Source organism: Hyperolius riggenbachi, chromosome 4 (genome assembly GCF_040937935.1).
Source record: "Hyperolius riggenbachi isolate aHypRig1 chromosome 4, aHypRig1.pri, whole genome shotgun sequence".
Taxonomy (NCBI): Eukaryota; Metazoa; Chordata; class Amphibia; order Anura; family Hyperoliidae; genus Hyperolius; species Hyperolius riggenbachi.
In genome coordinates, this window is record NC_090649.1 from 433,074,394 (window position 1) to 433,089,555 (window position 15,162).

The following is a 15,162-nucleotide window of genomic DNA, read 5'->3' on the forward strand; positions in this document are numbered from 1 at the left end:
CCGGCACGGCGATTCCGGACGGCGACCGCTAATGTGAACTGGGTCTAAGGGGTCTGCGGGTTGAAAAATCTATCAAAAGCATTTAGATTCATGGTATCTTCCACTTTGACCACTATGTTCGATATATAAGATTTTAGCTGTGCATAGTACAGGAAGTGAGATCTTGGGATGTCAAATAGCTCTCTCAATTCAGAGAATGTGAACCATCTATTATTGCGACATAAGCCAATTTTAATTAGAATTTTCCATTGTATTGGTAGCCAGTGGAGTAAGTGAAGGGTTGGTGTTACGTGGCAATGGTGGGCTTGGCTTGTTAACAGCCTTGCAGCAGCATTCTGTACTAATTGCAGGCAGTGCAGGTCTTTTTTATGGAAGGGGAGCCAGGAGTTGAGGGTGATTAACAAAGCCGACACGAAGCGAACAGTGATAACGAGCTGCTGTGCCCACATCATAGATCCATTTACTAGTGGAGAACTACAATCTCTCTATATGCACAAACATTCTGTTCATTACCCTTCATCTACAGAAAATCACCCCATATAAATAGTGCAGATGAAGGGTGATGACCCAAGCTATAAGTAAAATGGTTTCAGCAGTCAAGAAGTCCAATCTTAGAAACCTGCTGCAAATTTGAACAATTGAGTATATACAGTTTTTGTTTTTTTACATAAAAGTTCAATTTACTTCTTAGGCTTAGTAATAAAAATCTATATTTCAGTTTATGTCTGCAATTTCTCCATGACCATCCAATTGGCACTAAAAACAGCCTCTGTATCCCACCCTGAAACACTTCTTCATGCTCACAATGCAAGTCTCTGATTTGCTGGTCATGATCATGTGCTAAAGGAGGATGTGATCACAGCAAATCATAGCTCTGCAAATCTATCAGCTGATTAAATTGATCACACGATTCTCCATGAGTTCTCTTCTAAGACATGACCATCACTACTGGTCAACTAACTATGGATAGAGAAGGGGATATGGAAGGGAGTGAGCAATGGTGGGCGGTGGGCATTGAATGAGAGGCAGTAATGGAATAAAAAAATCATTCGTGGAAAGCAACAGAAGTGATAGTGGCGTAAAATGTTAGAAAGACAGTGGTCAGCAAGAGGGAGGGCAAAGCTAGACAGTGAGAGTCTTCAACGGTGGAGAGATGTTAGGCAGCAAGTGCCATCTTCAAAAGCATTATAGGGGGTATTCCTTAGGACATATATGTCAAACTCTGGCCCATGAGCCAGATTTGGAGCCTTTAGATTCAGCACTCTGGTGGTTTTCCCACTTTGCATAAAGTTTGGCCCACTCTAGACCATCAGAGAAGCTAGATTGGAGCTGAAGCCCTAGATTACCAGTGAAGCCATATGGGGGAAGCACTAGGAGGGAAGGCGAACCACTAAATACCAGCGACCTGCAAAAGATGAGGGAGGCCCACTAAACACCAGGGAACTGTATAGGGGAGGGTGGAGGGCCACTAGGCACCAGGGAACCGTATAGGGGAAGGAGGGGGCTGTTAGAAATCAGGGAACTTTATAAGGGAGAGACATGGCCACTAGACATTGAGGTTGGCCTGCGACTTGGTCACACAGCTCAATTTCAGTTTGTATTTGAGTTTGACACCCCTGTCTTAGGACAATTGCTAAGAAAACTGGAAAAGGGGAAAAGCAGTTTTTTAGAATGGAGGAATAGGGTTACCTGTTCAACAGCAATTTGCACTTGGCTTGCCAAACAGGGGTGGTTTATCTATTAATATACTAACAGTGCTTCAAGGGTAAGATCATACAATCCTGAAAGTTCTGCTCCATGAAAATGCCACAATTCATGAATGAGCGGAAAGCACGAGAAGGATCAGTTCAGAACGTCCTGCCAGACAGTCCCCTTTGTGTTCGGTTACAAAACGCATACATAATTTAAGAACATCTCTGAAACTCTCCCTAATATGAATAACAGAGGAAAACTTAGACTAATGCCACTCATTTCCTATTGTGCTCCCATCCTCTGCTGCTGCGTGATCCTGACCCCCAGCTGTACGGTGACACACAGAGACACAGCTAGGAAAACTGTCATCAAAGGCAAGGCTTCCCTCTGACGCAGATCCCATCAATATTCCATGACATGGGGAGACCCTCTCTAAAGCAGCTATTCCGCTCTCAATCACTTACTGAATAACTAATGCTTAAAGTGAACCATCCTTAACGTCCAGACAATGTTCCAAATATATAAAAAAAATTAATGAAGAGGCTTGCAAAAGTACAGTTTTTTTGCATATAAACTCATGCAGAAAAATGCACTCAGAAAACTATAAGACAAGTGTGACTCCTGCCACACTACCCTGCACTGCTGTTACATCAAACACTAACCTCACTGTGCCACTGCTCCTAATGCTATCCTCACTGCACCCAACCCTAACTTCACTGTTGCTATATTATTATTATTTTTTTTATAAAGCACCAACATATTCTGTGGCACTGTATCAAACACTAACCTCACTGCCACTACCCCTAACACTAATCTCACTGCCGATACACCTAAAGCTAACCTCACTCCGCTACTCCTAACACTTAACTCACTGCCACTACACCCAACACTAACCTCACTGCTTCTACACCCAACACTAACTTCACTGCTTCTACACCCAACACTAACCTCATCGCCACTACACCAAACACTAACCTCACTACCGCTACACCAAACACTATCCTCACTACCACTACAGCTAACACTATCCTCACTGCTGCTACACTAAAAACTAACCTCACTGCCACTACAGCTAACACTATCCTCGCTGCCACTAACCTTACTGCTTTTACACCTAACACTATCCTCACTGCCACTAAACCTACCATTACCCTTCCTGCTGCTACACCTAACATTCACCTCACTGCAGCTACACCTAAGACTAGCTTCACTGTCGCTACATCTAACACTAACATCACCGCAGCTACATCAATAACTAACCTCCCATAGCCCAAATTCCTATACTCATTCATTTATAACACATTGTTGATATCATGCATGGTTAACTTCCTGCTTCTGAACTGTGACTGTAATAGGTCTGCTATTAAAACGTATGTTTATTAAAATGGTTCCGAGCCTTGCTGCCCTGTAGTAGAGAAGGCAGCTAGCTGTACCCAGGTGAGGTATAGACTCCAGGTGCCTGTTTGGATGATGGTGGGCATTGCAATCTGTGTGCAACTCATTGGCTCCCATTGAATAATAACCAGTACTGCCTGTGAACAGCATGTTTGCCGGTACTGTAGAGACTGATCAGAGAAGGGATCACGGTGATGCAGTTGCTCAGTGTATACAGTACGTGTATGGAAATATGTGAGAACTACGTATCCCTGATTTAATACAGACATAGCTATGTGTGCCAACATGAATTCTAGGATGCAGATGGTTAAATGAAGAAGCAGCATCTGATTCAATAGCCCATTTCATTAGCACTGCTCTGCCAAGTGTGTTCCCCAGCACAGAAAAGTGCTGAACACAGAGCCTGGCATTAAAGAACAGCTCAAGTGAGAGGGATATGGAGGCTGCCATATTTCATCTTTTTACCAGTTGCCTGGCATCCAGTTGATCTCTTTGGCATCAGTAGTGTATGAAGCACGCACCTGAAACAAGCATGAGGGAAATCCAGTCAGACTTCAGTCAGAGCACCTAATCTGCATGCTTGTTCAGAGTCTATGGCTAAAAGTATTACCACTTAAAGGGGAACTTCAGCCTAAACAAACATAGTGTCATCAAGTTACATTAGTTATGTTAATTAGAATAGATAGGTAATATAATCTCTTACCCACCCTGTTTTAAAAGAACAGGCAAATGTTTGTGATTCATGGGGGCTGCCATCTTTGTCATGGGGGCAGCCATCTTTTTGGTTGAAAGGAGGTGACAGGGAGCAGGAGACACAGTTCCAACTGTCCTGTGTCCTGATTACCCCTCCCAGCTGCACACGCTAGGCTTCAAATGTCAAATTCAAAATGTAAAAAAAAAAATTGCACTAAAACAGCAGAACGAGAACAACAAAATCAGAAATCCCATCATGCTTTACACAGCATCAGGGGAAAAAAGCCCGGGCAGTTTTCTTCTGTGCAGCTAAAAATGAGGCTTGTATAAGAGAAACAAAGTTCGGATGCTGTGAAACTGCTAAAGAAACACCAGGCCTTTTCAGTGCTGCTGAGTCAATTTTTAGTCCGGAGGTTCACTTTAATGACAACTGGACGTTTATAAATGTCCAGTGTATTTGTGGAGAGTGCACCACCAGTTTGTTACTAAATGAGGCACATGTGGTATCATTTTAACCACCTTAGCGGAATGGACGAGCTCAGCTCGTCCATTACCACCAGAAGGTGCCGCTTAGGCCCTGCTGGGCCGATTTTGATAAAATAAAAAGGAGCATGCAGCGTGCAGCGGCGAAAGAGGGTCCCCCCAGCCGCCCGAGCCCTGCGCAAATAGTTCCGGCCAGCGCTAAGGGCTGGATCGGAGGCGGGACGTCGGCTGACGTCCATGACGTCACTCCGCTCATCGCCATGGCGACGAGGAAAGCCAAACAAGGAAGGTTGCTCATTGCACTTTCAGTTGGCTGCATGAAATAGTTTTTTTTAAATTAAAAAAAAACCCTCCCGCAGCCGCTCTGGCGATCTCAATAGAACGCCAGGGTGGTTTACTGTGACTAGTTGTAGAATACATTTTGGTGGGTCTTAAAGCTTGGATACACATCTCATAAAAATAGGTAGGGAGAAACGCAATCCAACATAAAACATTTTTCAAAATTATGATCAAATTTAGGGAAGTTTTAGCAAAACTACATGAGACATATCTGGTAACATTTAAACCGTGAAAAGTTGTGGAATAGAGTTTAGAAAGTTTTAGGGTTTAGGCCTATGTCTTGTGTATTCTTTTTAGTCACAAACTGAATCAAAGGCAATTCCATTTTTGCATATTCTGTACCAAAATAAAAGACTTGTAAAATGAAAAAAAAAAAGTGACAGAATATGAAAGAAACAACATATATTATTACCTTAGAAACTTGGCTTTTTAAATATGTATGCCATGAGAGTATATTACTATTATTTTTGCAAATCAGGTCTTATAATCATCAATAGTGTACAATTTACTGTACATTGTTTAAAGGAAATAAATATGGCAGCTTCCATATGCCTCTCACTTTGGACTCTTCTGAAGCCAGTACCTCCAAGTCTTTTTGACAGTTATGCCCCCCGCCCCGTCTTCACTACTGGTAAGTTTAGTTGAGTTACTTAGCTACAATGTACAACACACACATATTTAGAGTCTCACCTCCCATGCGCTCCATAACAGATCCCAGCACTAAACCAGCACAGGTTTCCATGACGATCACTTTACTGCCCGCATGAATATTCCCCAACGTCAGCATCTGTGCCAATGTGTCATAACGAAGCTGGCTAGAGAGACAAGAGAAAAGAGAGCGTCTCCCATCCACACACAACACGTACAAAGCTTACAGAGGTGGATAGACTGATAATATTATATCATTATAATGACACTACAAAACTTCTCATAACTTACTTTATTTTATTATTATTTATAAAGCGCCACCATATTTTTAAGCATATAAATAAAAATAACCTTTCAACATATTTACACACAAAATAATCATTCAAAGTGTACTTTTCCTACTTTTTTTTTTGCTCTTTGGGAGCTTAATGGGACCCTGAGGAGTGCAAAAAAACAAAAACCCCCCAAAAAAGTCAATCGGGATTTACCTGGAGCTTCCTCCAGTCCTCCGTAGCCCGCTAGGTCCCGCACTCTCCCAGTCGCTTTCCTGGTCCCTTGGCTGCTCCGGTAATAACAAGTTTTGTGTGCACACCCCCTTCACGTCGTCATGATGATGATGATGATGTTGTTATCCATTCAGTCATATTCGACTTTTGGAGATTCTATGGGTTAGCTCTCTCCATGCTGTCCGATCTTGTACCATTTCTGACAGTTGCCTTAATGTGGATCCGAGATGAACTTCTATACATTGCATAATTGTGTTCCTTTCCTATTGGTTATAGGGCATTCCTCAAGCCAAATACTTTTTTGTTTTTGTTTTTGTTTTAATTCCCTATAAACTAAAAAAGCCCCACCCACAGCTTTTCAGAGAGCCTTGGCAGTAGCAAGGGCTCATGGGAACTCAATCTAGGCAGGAGGAGGGGGAGGTATTACTAGCCAGATATTTCAGAGGCAGAATGGAGGAGGAGGGGGGCTAATGGTGGATACACACCATGCGTTTCCGCGTTCGATTATTTCCAACATGTCCGATTCAAGCTTCGATGGATCGTTAGGTCGATTTGCCATACTTTACATGGCAATCGACCTAAAAATCATCAAAATGCGTTCGGAAATAATCGAATCGTCGCCTATCGACAGACGCATTCGACGCGGAAACGCATGGTGTGTATTCAGCATTAGGTTTTTTTCACAGTCTGAGTGCTGATGGTGCAGATAAGCCTGCCTCTGTGTAATGTTTACAAACATGGCTGCTGTCATTGTATTACAGGAATAAATAATCATATTCTATTAAAGCTGTTTGCAGATAGATATGCTGTGTAAACTATCTAAACTTTTGATAAGGTATATAGACAAGTTACTTGTTATAGTTAGTTTTTCATCTCGGATCCGCTTTAAAGGGGAACTGAAGAGAGAGGTATATGGTGGCTGTCATGTTTATTTCCTTTGAGACAATACCAGTTGCCTGGCAGCCCTGCTGATCCTCTGCCTCTAATACTATTAGCCATAGCCCCTGAACAAGCATGCAGCAGATCAGGTGTTTCAGTGGTTCAGACTTATAAGTCTTATCTGACAAGACTAGCTGCATGCTTGTTTCTGGTTTTAATCAGATACTACTGCAGAGAAATAGACCAGCAGGGCTGCCAGGCAACTGGTATTGATTAAAAGGAAATAAACATGACAGCCTCCATATACCTCTCTCTTCAGTTCCCCTTTAAGCACAATCCTGTGTCAGCTTTGATGGTGTCAAGCCAACACATTCTCTGGCAGCCTTGTCGCCTTTTGCCAGTGATCAGTCCTAGCATTTGGTCTTTCTCTAAGGAATTTGATCACATCATGTGGCTGAAATATGTGAGTCTGAGTCTGGTGATCTTGCCTTCCAGTGACGTCATCATGCCGGATGCCATAAGTGTCCTGCGCATACATAGTTTTCTAGAGTGATTTCAGCCGAAGTCGCCGGATTACAAGAGCAGCCAACGGGACCAGAAAAAAAAGAAGGACAAGGAGGATGCCGTGGACCTCACGGGCTGCGGGAGGCTGGAGGAAGCCCCAGGTAAGTCCCCATTTCCATTTTTTGCCACCGCTCATGGTACCTTTTAAAATGTAACATAGATAAAGTGAAAGCATGTGAAAAAGCTTTGTGAATTATTCCTAATGTAGCCATATAGGAACAGCTGTAATACTATTCAAATATTCTTCTATTAGCAACAGGGCTGTAGAGTCGGTACAAACATCATCCGACTCCAACTGAGTTTATGAAACCTCCGACTGCCGGTAGCCCAAAAAATTGATCCAAATCCCCGACTCCGACTCCACAAGCAAGTGCTGCCAAAGTGCCCCTAGTGGGTCTCAGCCCTTAGAACGTCTTTAAGTTACTCCTCTGCTTGCCTTTGCCAATGTAACTTCTATTCTATTTGATATTCTGCTATGTGATTTGGACCATTCAATAAAAATTACATAAATGGAAATAAAAAAAGACAATGCAAGTTTCTGGGCACATTATAACAGGGCTGTGGAGTCAGAGTTGGAGTCGGAACAAATTTGGGTACCTGGAGTCGGAGATTTCATAAACTGAGGAGTGGGATGATTTTGTACAAAATCCACAGCCCTGGTAAGTATTAGACTAAGGAGCCAGAGTCGAGAAGTCGGAGCCATTTTGGGTACCCGGAGTCGGAGGTTTCATAAATTGAGGAGTCGGAGGTTTCATAAACTGAGGAGTCGGCGGTTTCATAAACTGAGGAGTCGGATGATTTTGTACAAAATCCACAGCCCTGGTAAGTATTAGACTAAGGAGCCAGAGTCGAGAAGTCTGAGTCGGAGCCATTTTGGGTACTCAGAGTCGGAGGTTTCATAAACTGCGGAGTCGGAAGTTTCATAAACTGCGGAGTCGGAGGTTTCATAAACTGAGGAGTCGGAGATTTCATAAACTGAGGAGTCGGAGTCAAAGTTGGAGTCGGAAGATTTTTGCACCGACTCCACGGCCCTGCAAGGGTAAACACAGTGATTGAACCCCTTCTTTTCATGCCCTGTTAATACTGGAATCACAGTGGATCTTACCAGATTTTACCAGGTTCCCTTGCATAGTACATCATTGCAAGAATCCGCGTAGAAGGCTTCAGAATGGTGATATTGGCCTCGTACCTGTGGTAGAAGGAAGTCGTGTTATCTGAATGTGTACTAGTGGAAAATAGACAAAATAGCAGAAATGGCTTCCACAATAAAGCAATCAGATGCAAGAATTCCAATTTACATGCAAATTTCATGCAGCTTGAAATCGACAGGCTGTTCAAATGATTGGCTCAATGCCAAGCTGAAAACAAATTGCATGCAAGCCGGAAATAACTCATCTTACCGTCAATCTCTGATAATGAGCTTAAAGGGAACCTAAAGTGGTTATGGTGGCTGCCATTTTTATTTTCTTTTAAACAATACTTTACTGTCCGTCTGATCTGTTTGGCTGCAGTAATGTGTGAATCACCCACCTAAAAAACCGCATGTAGCTAATACACTGAGATTTCCGAAGCATCTGATCCACGCTTGTTCAGGAACTATGGCCAAAGGTAGCCATACATCTAGCGGTGATAGGCAGATTTGACTAAGGGACACATTTCTCTCTGATTGAATCTAATTAGAGAGAGATCTGTCAGCTGCCCATACACTGCATGCCAATTCCTGAACCTTTTGGAGACTAAATCTCTTGGAAATCGTCCAAGTCTGGTGCTGCCCCCCCAGTGTATAAATGTACCCCTGTGCGTGCATTTATACATTACCGGTTCTGTGTCACCCACCGCAATATACACGCTGCTAGCATGTATGTGACGTCACAGACGCGTTGCGTGCTTAGTGCCGGCAGCGTGTATACTGCTAATGGAAGAGCGGGGTGTTCCAGTGATGGACGGACACTGCATGGTGGGCGACACAGGACAGGTAATGCATAAAGGGGAACATGAGGGAAAAGCGCTGCATGTTTTGTTGCTCGTCCCGTTATCGCTCACCGCTACCGCCGTGCACCCGATCGACCATGACGGCCCAACATCTTGCAGCATGTTCGATCAATATATGCGACCATGTTGGGCACAAAATTGGTTGCATCGTCGATCGGGCAAATCTCTTGGCAGCATGGATTTTCATCCAATTCGATAATTATGGAATCGGATGGTCGATCGGACGCCAAGTCGAGAGATGTATGGGCGCCTTAAAAGTATTAGAGGCAGATGATCACCAGGACAGCCAGGCAATTTGTAGTGTTTAAAAGTAAATAGGTCAGCCTCCATATACCTTTCACTTCAGGTGTGTTTTAACTCACTTTAACAGAAACATTAGATTTTTGTTTAAAGTGGACCTGAACTCAGAATTGCTCTTGAAGATGCACAACAGCATAATAACCTTTATAGAGGAACGGTCGTGAAAATCTTGAAATTTAAAACACATACAAATAAGAAGTGCGTTTCTCCCAGAGTAAAATGAGCCATAAATTACTTTTCTCCCATGTTGCTGTCCCTTACAGTAGATAGTATAAATCTGACATTACCGACAGATGTTGGACTAGCCCATCGTCTCATAGGTGGGTTCTCAGGGTTTTCTTTATTTTTAAAAAGCACTTAGTGAATTGCAGTTGCTCCGTCCAACTGCCAAAATAGTGTGCGGCGAGCAGGGAGGCTGGCCAGCATCTTTGTATTAATCATTTTCAGGGAATGTCTTTATAAAGAATAACGGCCATGCTGAGAATCCCGTATAGAGAGATGGACTAGCTCAAAATCTGTCAGTAATGTCAGATTTATACTACCTACTGTAAGTGACAGCAACATAGGAGAGAAGTAATTTATGTCTCATTTTACTCTGGGAGAAATGTACTTCTTATTTGTATGCGTTTAAAATTTTAAGATTTTTGTGATGGTTCCTCTTTAAACAAAAAAAATGTTTTTGTTACAGCGGATACAAATCCTAAAATAAATCTGTACAGTTTCTACTTCCTGATTCATGGAAGCAGACATATTGTTTACAGCCTGTACTTTCAAATAGGCTTATCTGCTTCTCTGCCATAGGCAGTCATGTGACAGGAGGGAGATCAAATTACAACTAGTGATTAGACACAAATGAGGGGGAATTACACAGGCTAAACTCTTCAAATACATACGGGGTGCATTTCTGTTAGGTTTTCCTTGTGTCCTGTGCAAGAGTTCAGGTCCACTAACATACGGTAATTGCATTTCCTGTGGTGGAACATTTGCTGGTAAGTGTTGCTGAGATATAGGGGCGTGCCGAAAAGTGTAGCAAAACTGGATAGGGCTCTCCATAGCTATATAAGATGTCTTTTACTTCTCTTGTCAGACCTCATGGAACCATTTTATGGAGAAGCAGAGCCTAGCATTTGTCAAATTTGCACTGCAAGGCAGCCAGCTGACACAGGATAGGACCTTTCTGCACTGCATAAAGATAGAAGTAAAAAAAAAAAAAAAAAAAAAAAGTTTACAGTTTTCCCAGAATTGGGCTTTATGGGCCCATTCACACTGGGGAGATTAGCGGCCATTTACCACTAATACAAATATTACAAATACTATGCACTGCCTTACAGTCCACTAAAAAGTAAGGCAGCGCATGGAATTTGTAATATTTGTATTTTTGATGTTGATGTAACATTTATGTCTATGCAGCAATGAAGGTAATAGGAGCTATTAGAATTGAGGAGCGCCCCCCAAAAACCTGTTTTTTCATTTACCACTAATAGTTGAATTGTCGGCAATCACTAGTGCTTTTAAAAGTGCTAGTGTAATTACAATGATATAGCAGTGATCTCACTGCCGCGATTGCCAGCCATTCCTGGTAAACACAAACATGGTGCAAGCAGCACTTTTTCAGTGATCACGATTGCAATGTTAACTACTTGACTACTTGAGGACCATAATGATTGAAATCTACGCCCTGTTTTGGTGGGCTCCTGGCTGGCAGGATGTAGCATCCTCAGTTTCCGTCACACCTTGCCGATCGCGCCGCTCAAACCCGACGTCTTTTGCTGCAGCTCACTGGCTCTGCCTGTCTCTATGACGGCAGAGTCATGTGAGCCAGTCAGGAGCCGATTTCATTGGCTCCTGGCTGTGTCTATCAATGTAAGTCGCTCCCATTGGCTTACATTGATCGACACGGTCAGGAGCCATTGAAAGGGGCTCCTGACCAGCTCACATGACTCTGCCGTCATAGAGACGGGCATAGTGGATGTCAGAAGGTTTGCGGCATGCGGCGGTGACGGGGATTGAGGCAGGTATGCACGGCGATTCGTCGGGATTTCGTCTTTATTGTACCAGCGGCCTCTGGTCCTTGAGGGCCCATTCACACTACGGATCGCAAAATCGCTAGCAAAATCGCTAGTATTTGCGGTGGCAATTTTTTTCACAATAAATGCATATTTTTCATTGTACTGCGATATTTGAGTGATCTTGATTTGCGTTTCTTTAACCACTTACATACCAGCAGTCTCTGCCCCCTTAAAGTGAATAGGAACCGCATTTAAAAAAAATGAAGCAAATACTTACCTAAGGAGAGGGAAGGCTCTGAGTTGTATAGAGCCTTCCCATTCCTCTCTCGGTGCTCTCTATCCTGTGCTGGCTCCCCCCCCCCCCCCCCATTTCAATCCCCCGCTGAAAGGGTATTTGGAAGTCTTCGGTAGCCGCGTCCTCCCAAAGACGTGCAGCTCCATACTGCACAGGCGTGAGCGTGCAAGAGAGCGTGCTTGCGCAGGCGCAGTACAGGGCCGCCCTTCTTCAGGAGCACTCGGGCTCCGTGAAGACTTCTGAAGCCCCCTTCGGCCGGATAAAGCAGTATTTGACGAATGTAGTCAAATACTGCTACCGGGCGAGCCAGCACTGGAACGAGGGGACCAGGAGAGAAACGGGAAGGCTCTATAGGACCCAGAGCCTTTGCTCTCCTTGGGTAAGTAGCTATCTCATTTTTTTAAATGCTTTTCCCATTCACTTTAAGCTGTTCTATAAGGTTATTTCTGATTAGGTGCTGTTTGCACATCACTTTCCCTAGATTATTCATTTATGAACCTGGTGAGTATGTGCTTTGTCTTCTTTTGCTAAATTAGTTTCATTATACTAACCATAGAAGTGGAAAATGATCACAAGATAATCTTACATGGTTATCTATTTATGAACAGGAAAAGAGCCCATTCATGCAGTGACAGGTCTCACAAACAGTGACGTGTTTTATGAAAGGATCACAACAGGTAAATCTGCAGGTGAGGGAGGCTGCTACAGAGTGAGATAATTACTCACGGCTGCGAGGCAGAAGGAAATGTTGGGCACAATTGCCTTTATTATCACTGTCATGTCACGCTGTTCTTGAGGACTCACAATGTAATTAACTACAGAGTACATACAATTTCAACAGAACAAAATAACATTACATAATAAAATGTAGCTTTTTGGAAGTTTATGATTTTAGAAAGTCTTTACAGCATTGTGCCACTTGTATAATATCGGAACCCACTTCAAGAGAAACTGTATGGAGAAATGTATGTTTACAAAACAAAGGAAAAGAGCGTGTGTTATTAGGGGAAGAAGAGATGAGCAAGAGAAAAAAAAAAAAAAAAAAAAGATATGTGTTGTGTAGAAAAAGTGCCTAATGCAGCATGGGAGGAATCATGTTTACTATTGGCATGCAGGGCTAGAGGTGTTTTTTTTTTCTTTCCCTAGTTGAAGAAAATCCCCTTTTTTTCCTTATATAGATAACCAAGTTTATACAGATTGCTTAGGGACCTGTTTCACACTGAAAATTGCTGCAAAATTTACAGCTATTTTGTAGCAATTCTGTGAAGCAATGCTCATTTCCTGAATGAGAATTGCAAAAGCAGTTGTGGAAAAATGTTGCTACGATTTTCAGTATGAAACAGAATGCTTTTAACATTGTTATTTTCTGCTATTCCTCTGCTCTACTCTGCTCCTCTAGGCTGCTATGTCAGTGCTGTGTCTGATCCTGTACTTCTGCTGCCATTTCTCTGCTCTCCACTAGGATCCTATATAAATTATATTATGCTACTGATATTAAAGGCTCGATATCTCAGAGCTCATACTTCTTTCACAATCCATTTTGAGGGTAAAGAGGGTCAAAGAGCTCCCCCCCCCCCCCCCCCCCAACTATCCCTGTGCCAAATTGCAGCCCCATATCCCAGTTGGTTCCTGACATAGGGTATATCGAAGCTATCTTGTGAACAAGTGGGGAGAGGGAGGATCTGCACAGGGGTAGTTTGGGTGGTCCCCTCCCTACCCTTCAAATTTTGAGTTTGAAAGAGCTTTGAGTACTGAGATATCAAGCCTTTGATATCAGCATATGCAAATCACAAATGAGCTGCATGTGATGTCATTACCCACAAGGCTGTGCATAGGCCAAATTTTTCTGGCCTGTGCAGCACACCACAGACAACGTGGGCTTGATTGACAATTGACAGCGGTGCTTGCGCAGGCCCACTAGAGGAGATTGGCCTCTGCATCCCCGAGGACCCCAGGCCGGCAGCTGCCAGCGGAGATGCAGCGTGAGACATGTCAGCTGCAAAGGGCTGGAGGAAGCCCTGGGTAAGTCTATCAGAGGGCAGCATTTTATGCCCGATGACTCCTTTAAGGTTCCCAAAAATGCATAGCAATTGGCTCTACCTTTTCAGCAGCTGGATCAGTTGAAAACTATCTAAGGCTAATTTCATTCTGCACATCCTCACTGCACTTTGCACTGGTGTACTGAATGCATCAGAAGCGTGGTGTTAGAATGGTTTATGAGCTCTTATATAATTCATAACAGCAATCCCAGAAATGGGTGCAGCATTGACAATGCTTGCTTCAGCAAGCAAGTCACAGGTCACTGCTCATTTCCCCGTGCTACTGGCTCTGGAGTTCTGAGAACAGCCGGCTGGAGATGCTGATGCAGCAGACTGAGCACAGGGAGCACCTCGGGGGGGGGGGGGGGGGGGGGGGGGGGGGGTCAGAGGTGATGCTAAGCAGATGAATCAATTGAGAAGCATCTTCTCTCGTCTGTTCACCTCCTGCTGCTTCTGCTCCACAGTGGATCAATGGCACAATAAATGTTATACTTCTACCAGCCATAAAAAACTCATTAAATAAGGTAGGATAGGTTTTGCATGCGGTCATTATTGTACTTTTTCCATTTTTTTAACAATTGGCTATCCCTACCCTTGGACACCTCTGGTTTCTTATGCTGGATCCACACGGTGCGTTCGCGCACTCGATATCCCGTCGATTCGTTTATTTCCAACATGTCCGATTTGGATTTCGATGGATCGTTAGGTCGATTCGGCATACTTTGCATGCGAATCGACCTAACGATCCATCGAAATCCAAATCGGACATGTTGGAAATAAACGAATCGACGGGAATCGAGCGGGAAATCGAGTGCGCGAACGCACCGTGTGGATCCAGCATTAAAGTGAACATGAAGTTAAAATAAACATAAGAGATAATGAATTGTATGTATAGCACAGATAATAAATAGAACACTAGTAACAAAGAAAAGAGTCTCATATTTTTGTTTTCAACTCTATAGCTTTATTTAAAGCATTGCATCAGACTGTCAAGGCCCTTTTACACTAGTGCGGCGCAGTGGGTCATTTTACCGCAACTCACCACTATGCTAATGAAAGCCTATGGGTGCTTTCATACAGCATCCGGTGCTGTGCGCGGGAAGTCACAGATCTACCACGCGGCCATACGGCTCCTGGGTCAGACCGGAAGACATGCAAGTCTATGGCGAGGCAGGGCTAGCCAAAATGTTGGCGTTGCGTCACTTCCTGCTTTGGATCCTGGCCAGAAGGGGATTACGCATCCTAATGCGGACCTCCCCAAAGGCCTGTTTTTGGCGGTGTGGCCCCTGGGCCACCCCCCAACGCTGCCGCCAATCCAGACTCTGAAG

At 43.6% G+C, this 15,162-nt stretch overlaps 1 protein-coding gene across 1 annotated transcript in view; it reads right to left on the reverse strand.

Moving 5' to 3' along the window:
• Window positions 1-15,162, reverse strand: part of TRMT6 (tRNA methyltransferase 6 non-catalytic subunit) — a 76,497-nt gene that overhangs the window by 23,514 nt on the left and 37,821 nt on the right. Inside the window, exons 5-6 of the mRNA XM_068232503.1 lie at window positions 8,305-8,388; window positions 5,293-5,417 (exon numbers count right to left, since the gene is read on the reverse strand). Coding sequence (XP_068088604.1) covers window positions 5,293-5,417; window positions 8,305-8,388 — 209 coding nt within the window. The remainder of the gene's footprint in view (window positions 1-5,292; window positions 5,418-8,304; window positions 8,389-15,162) is intronic.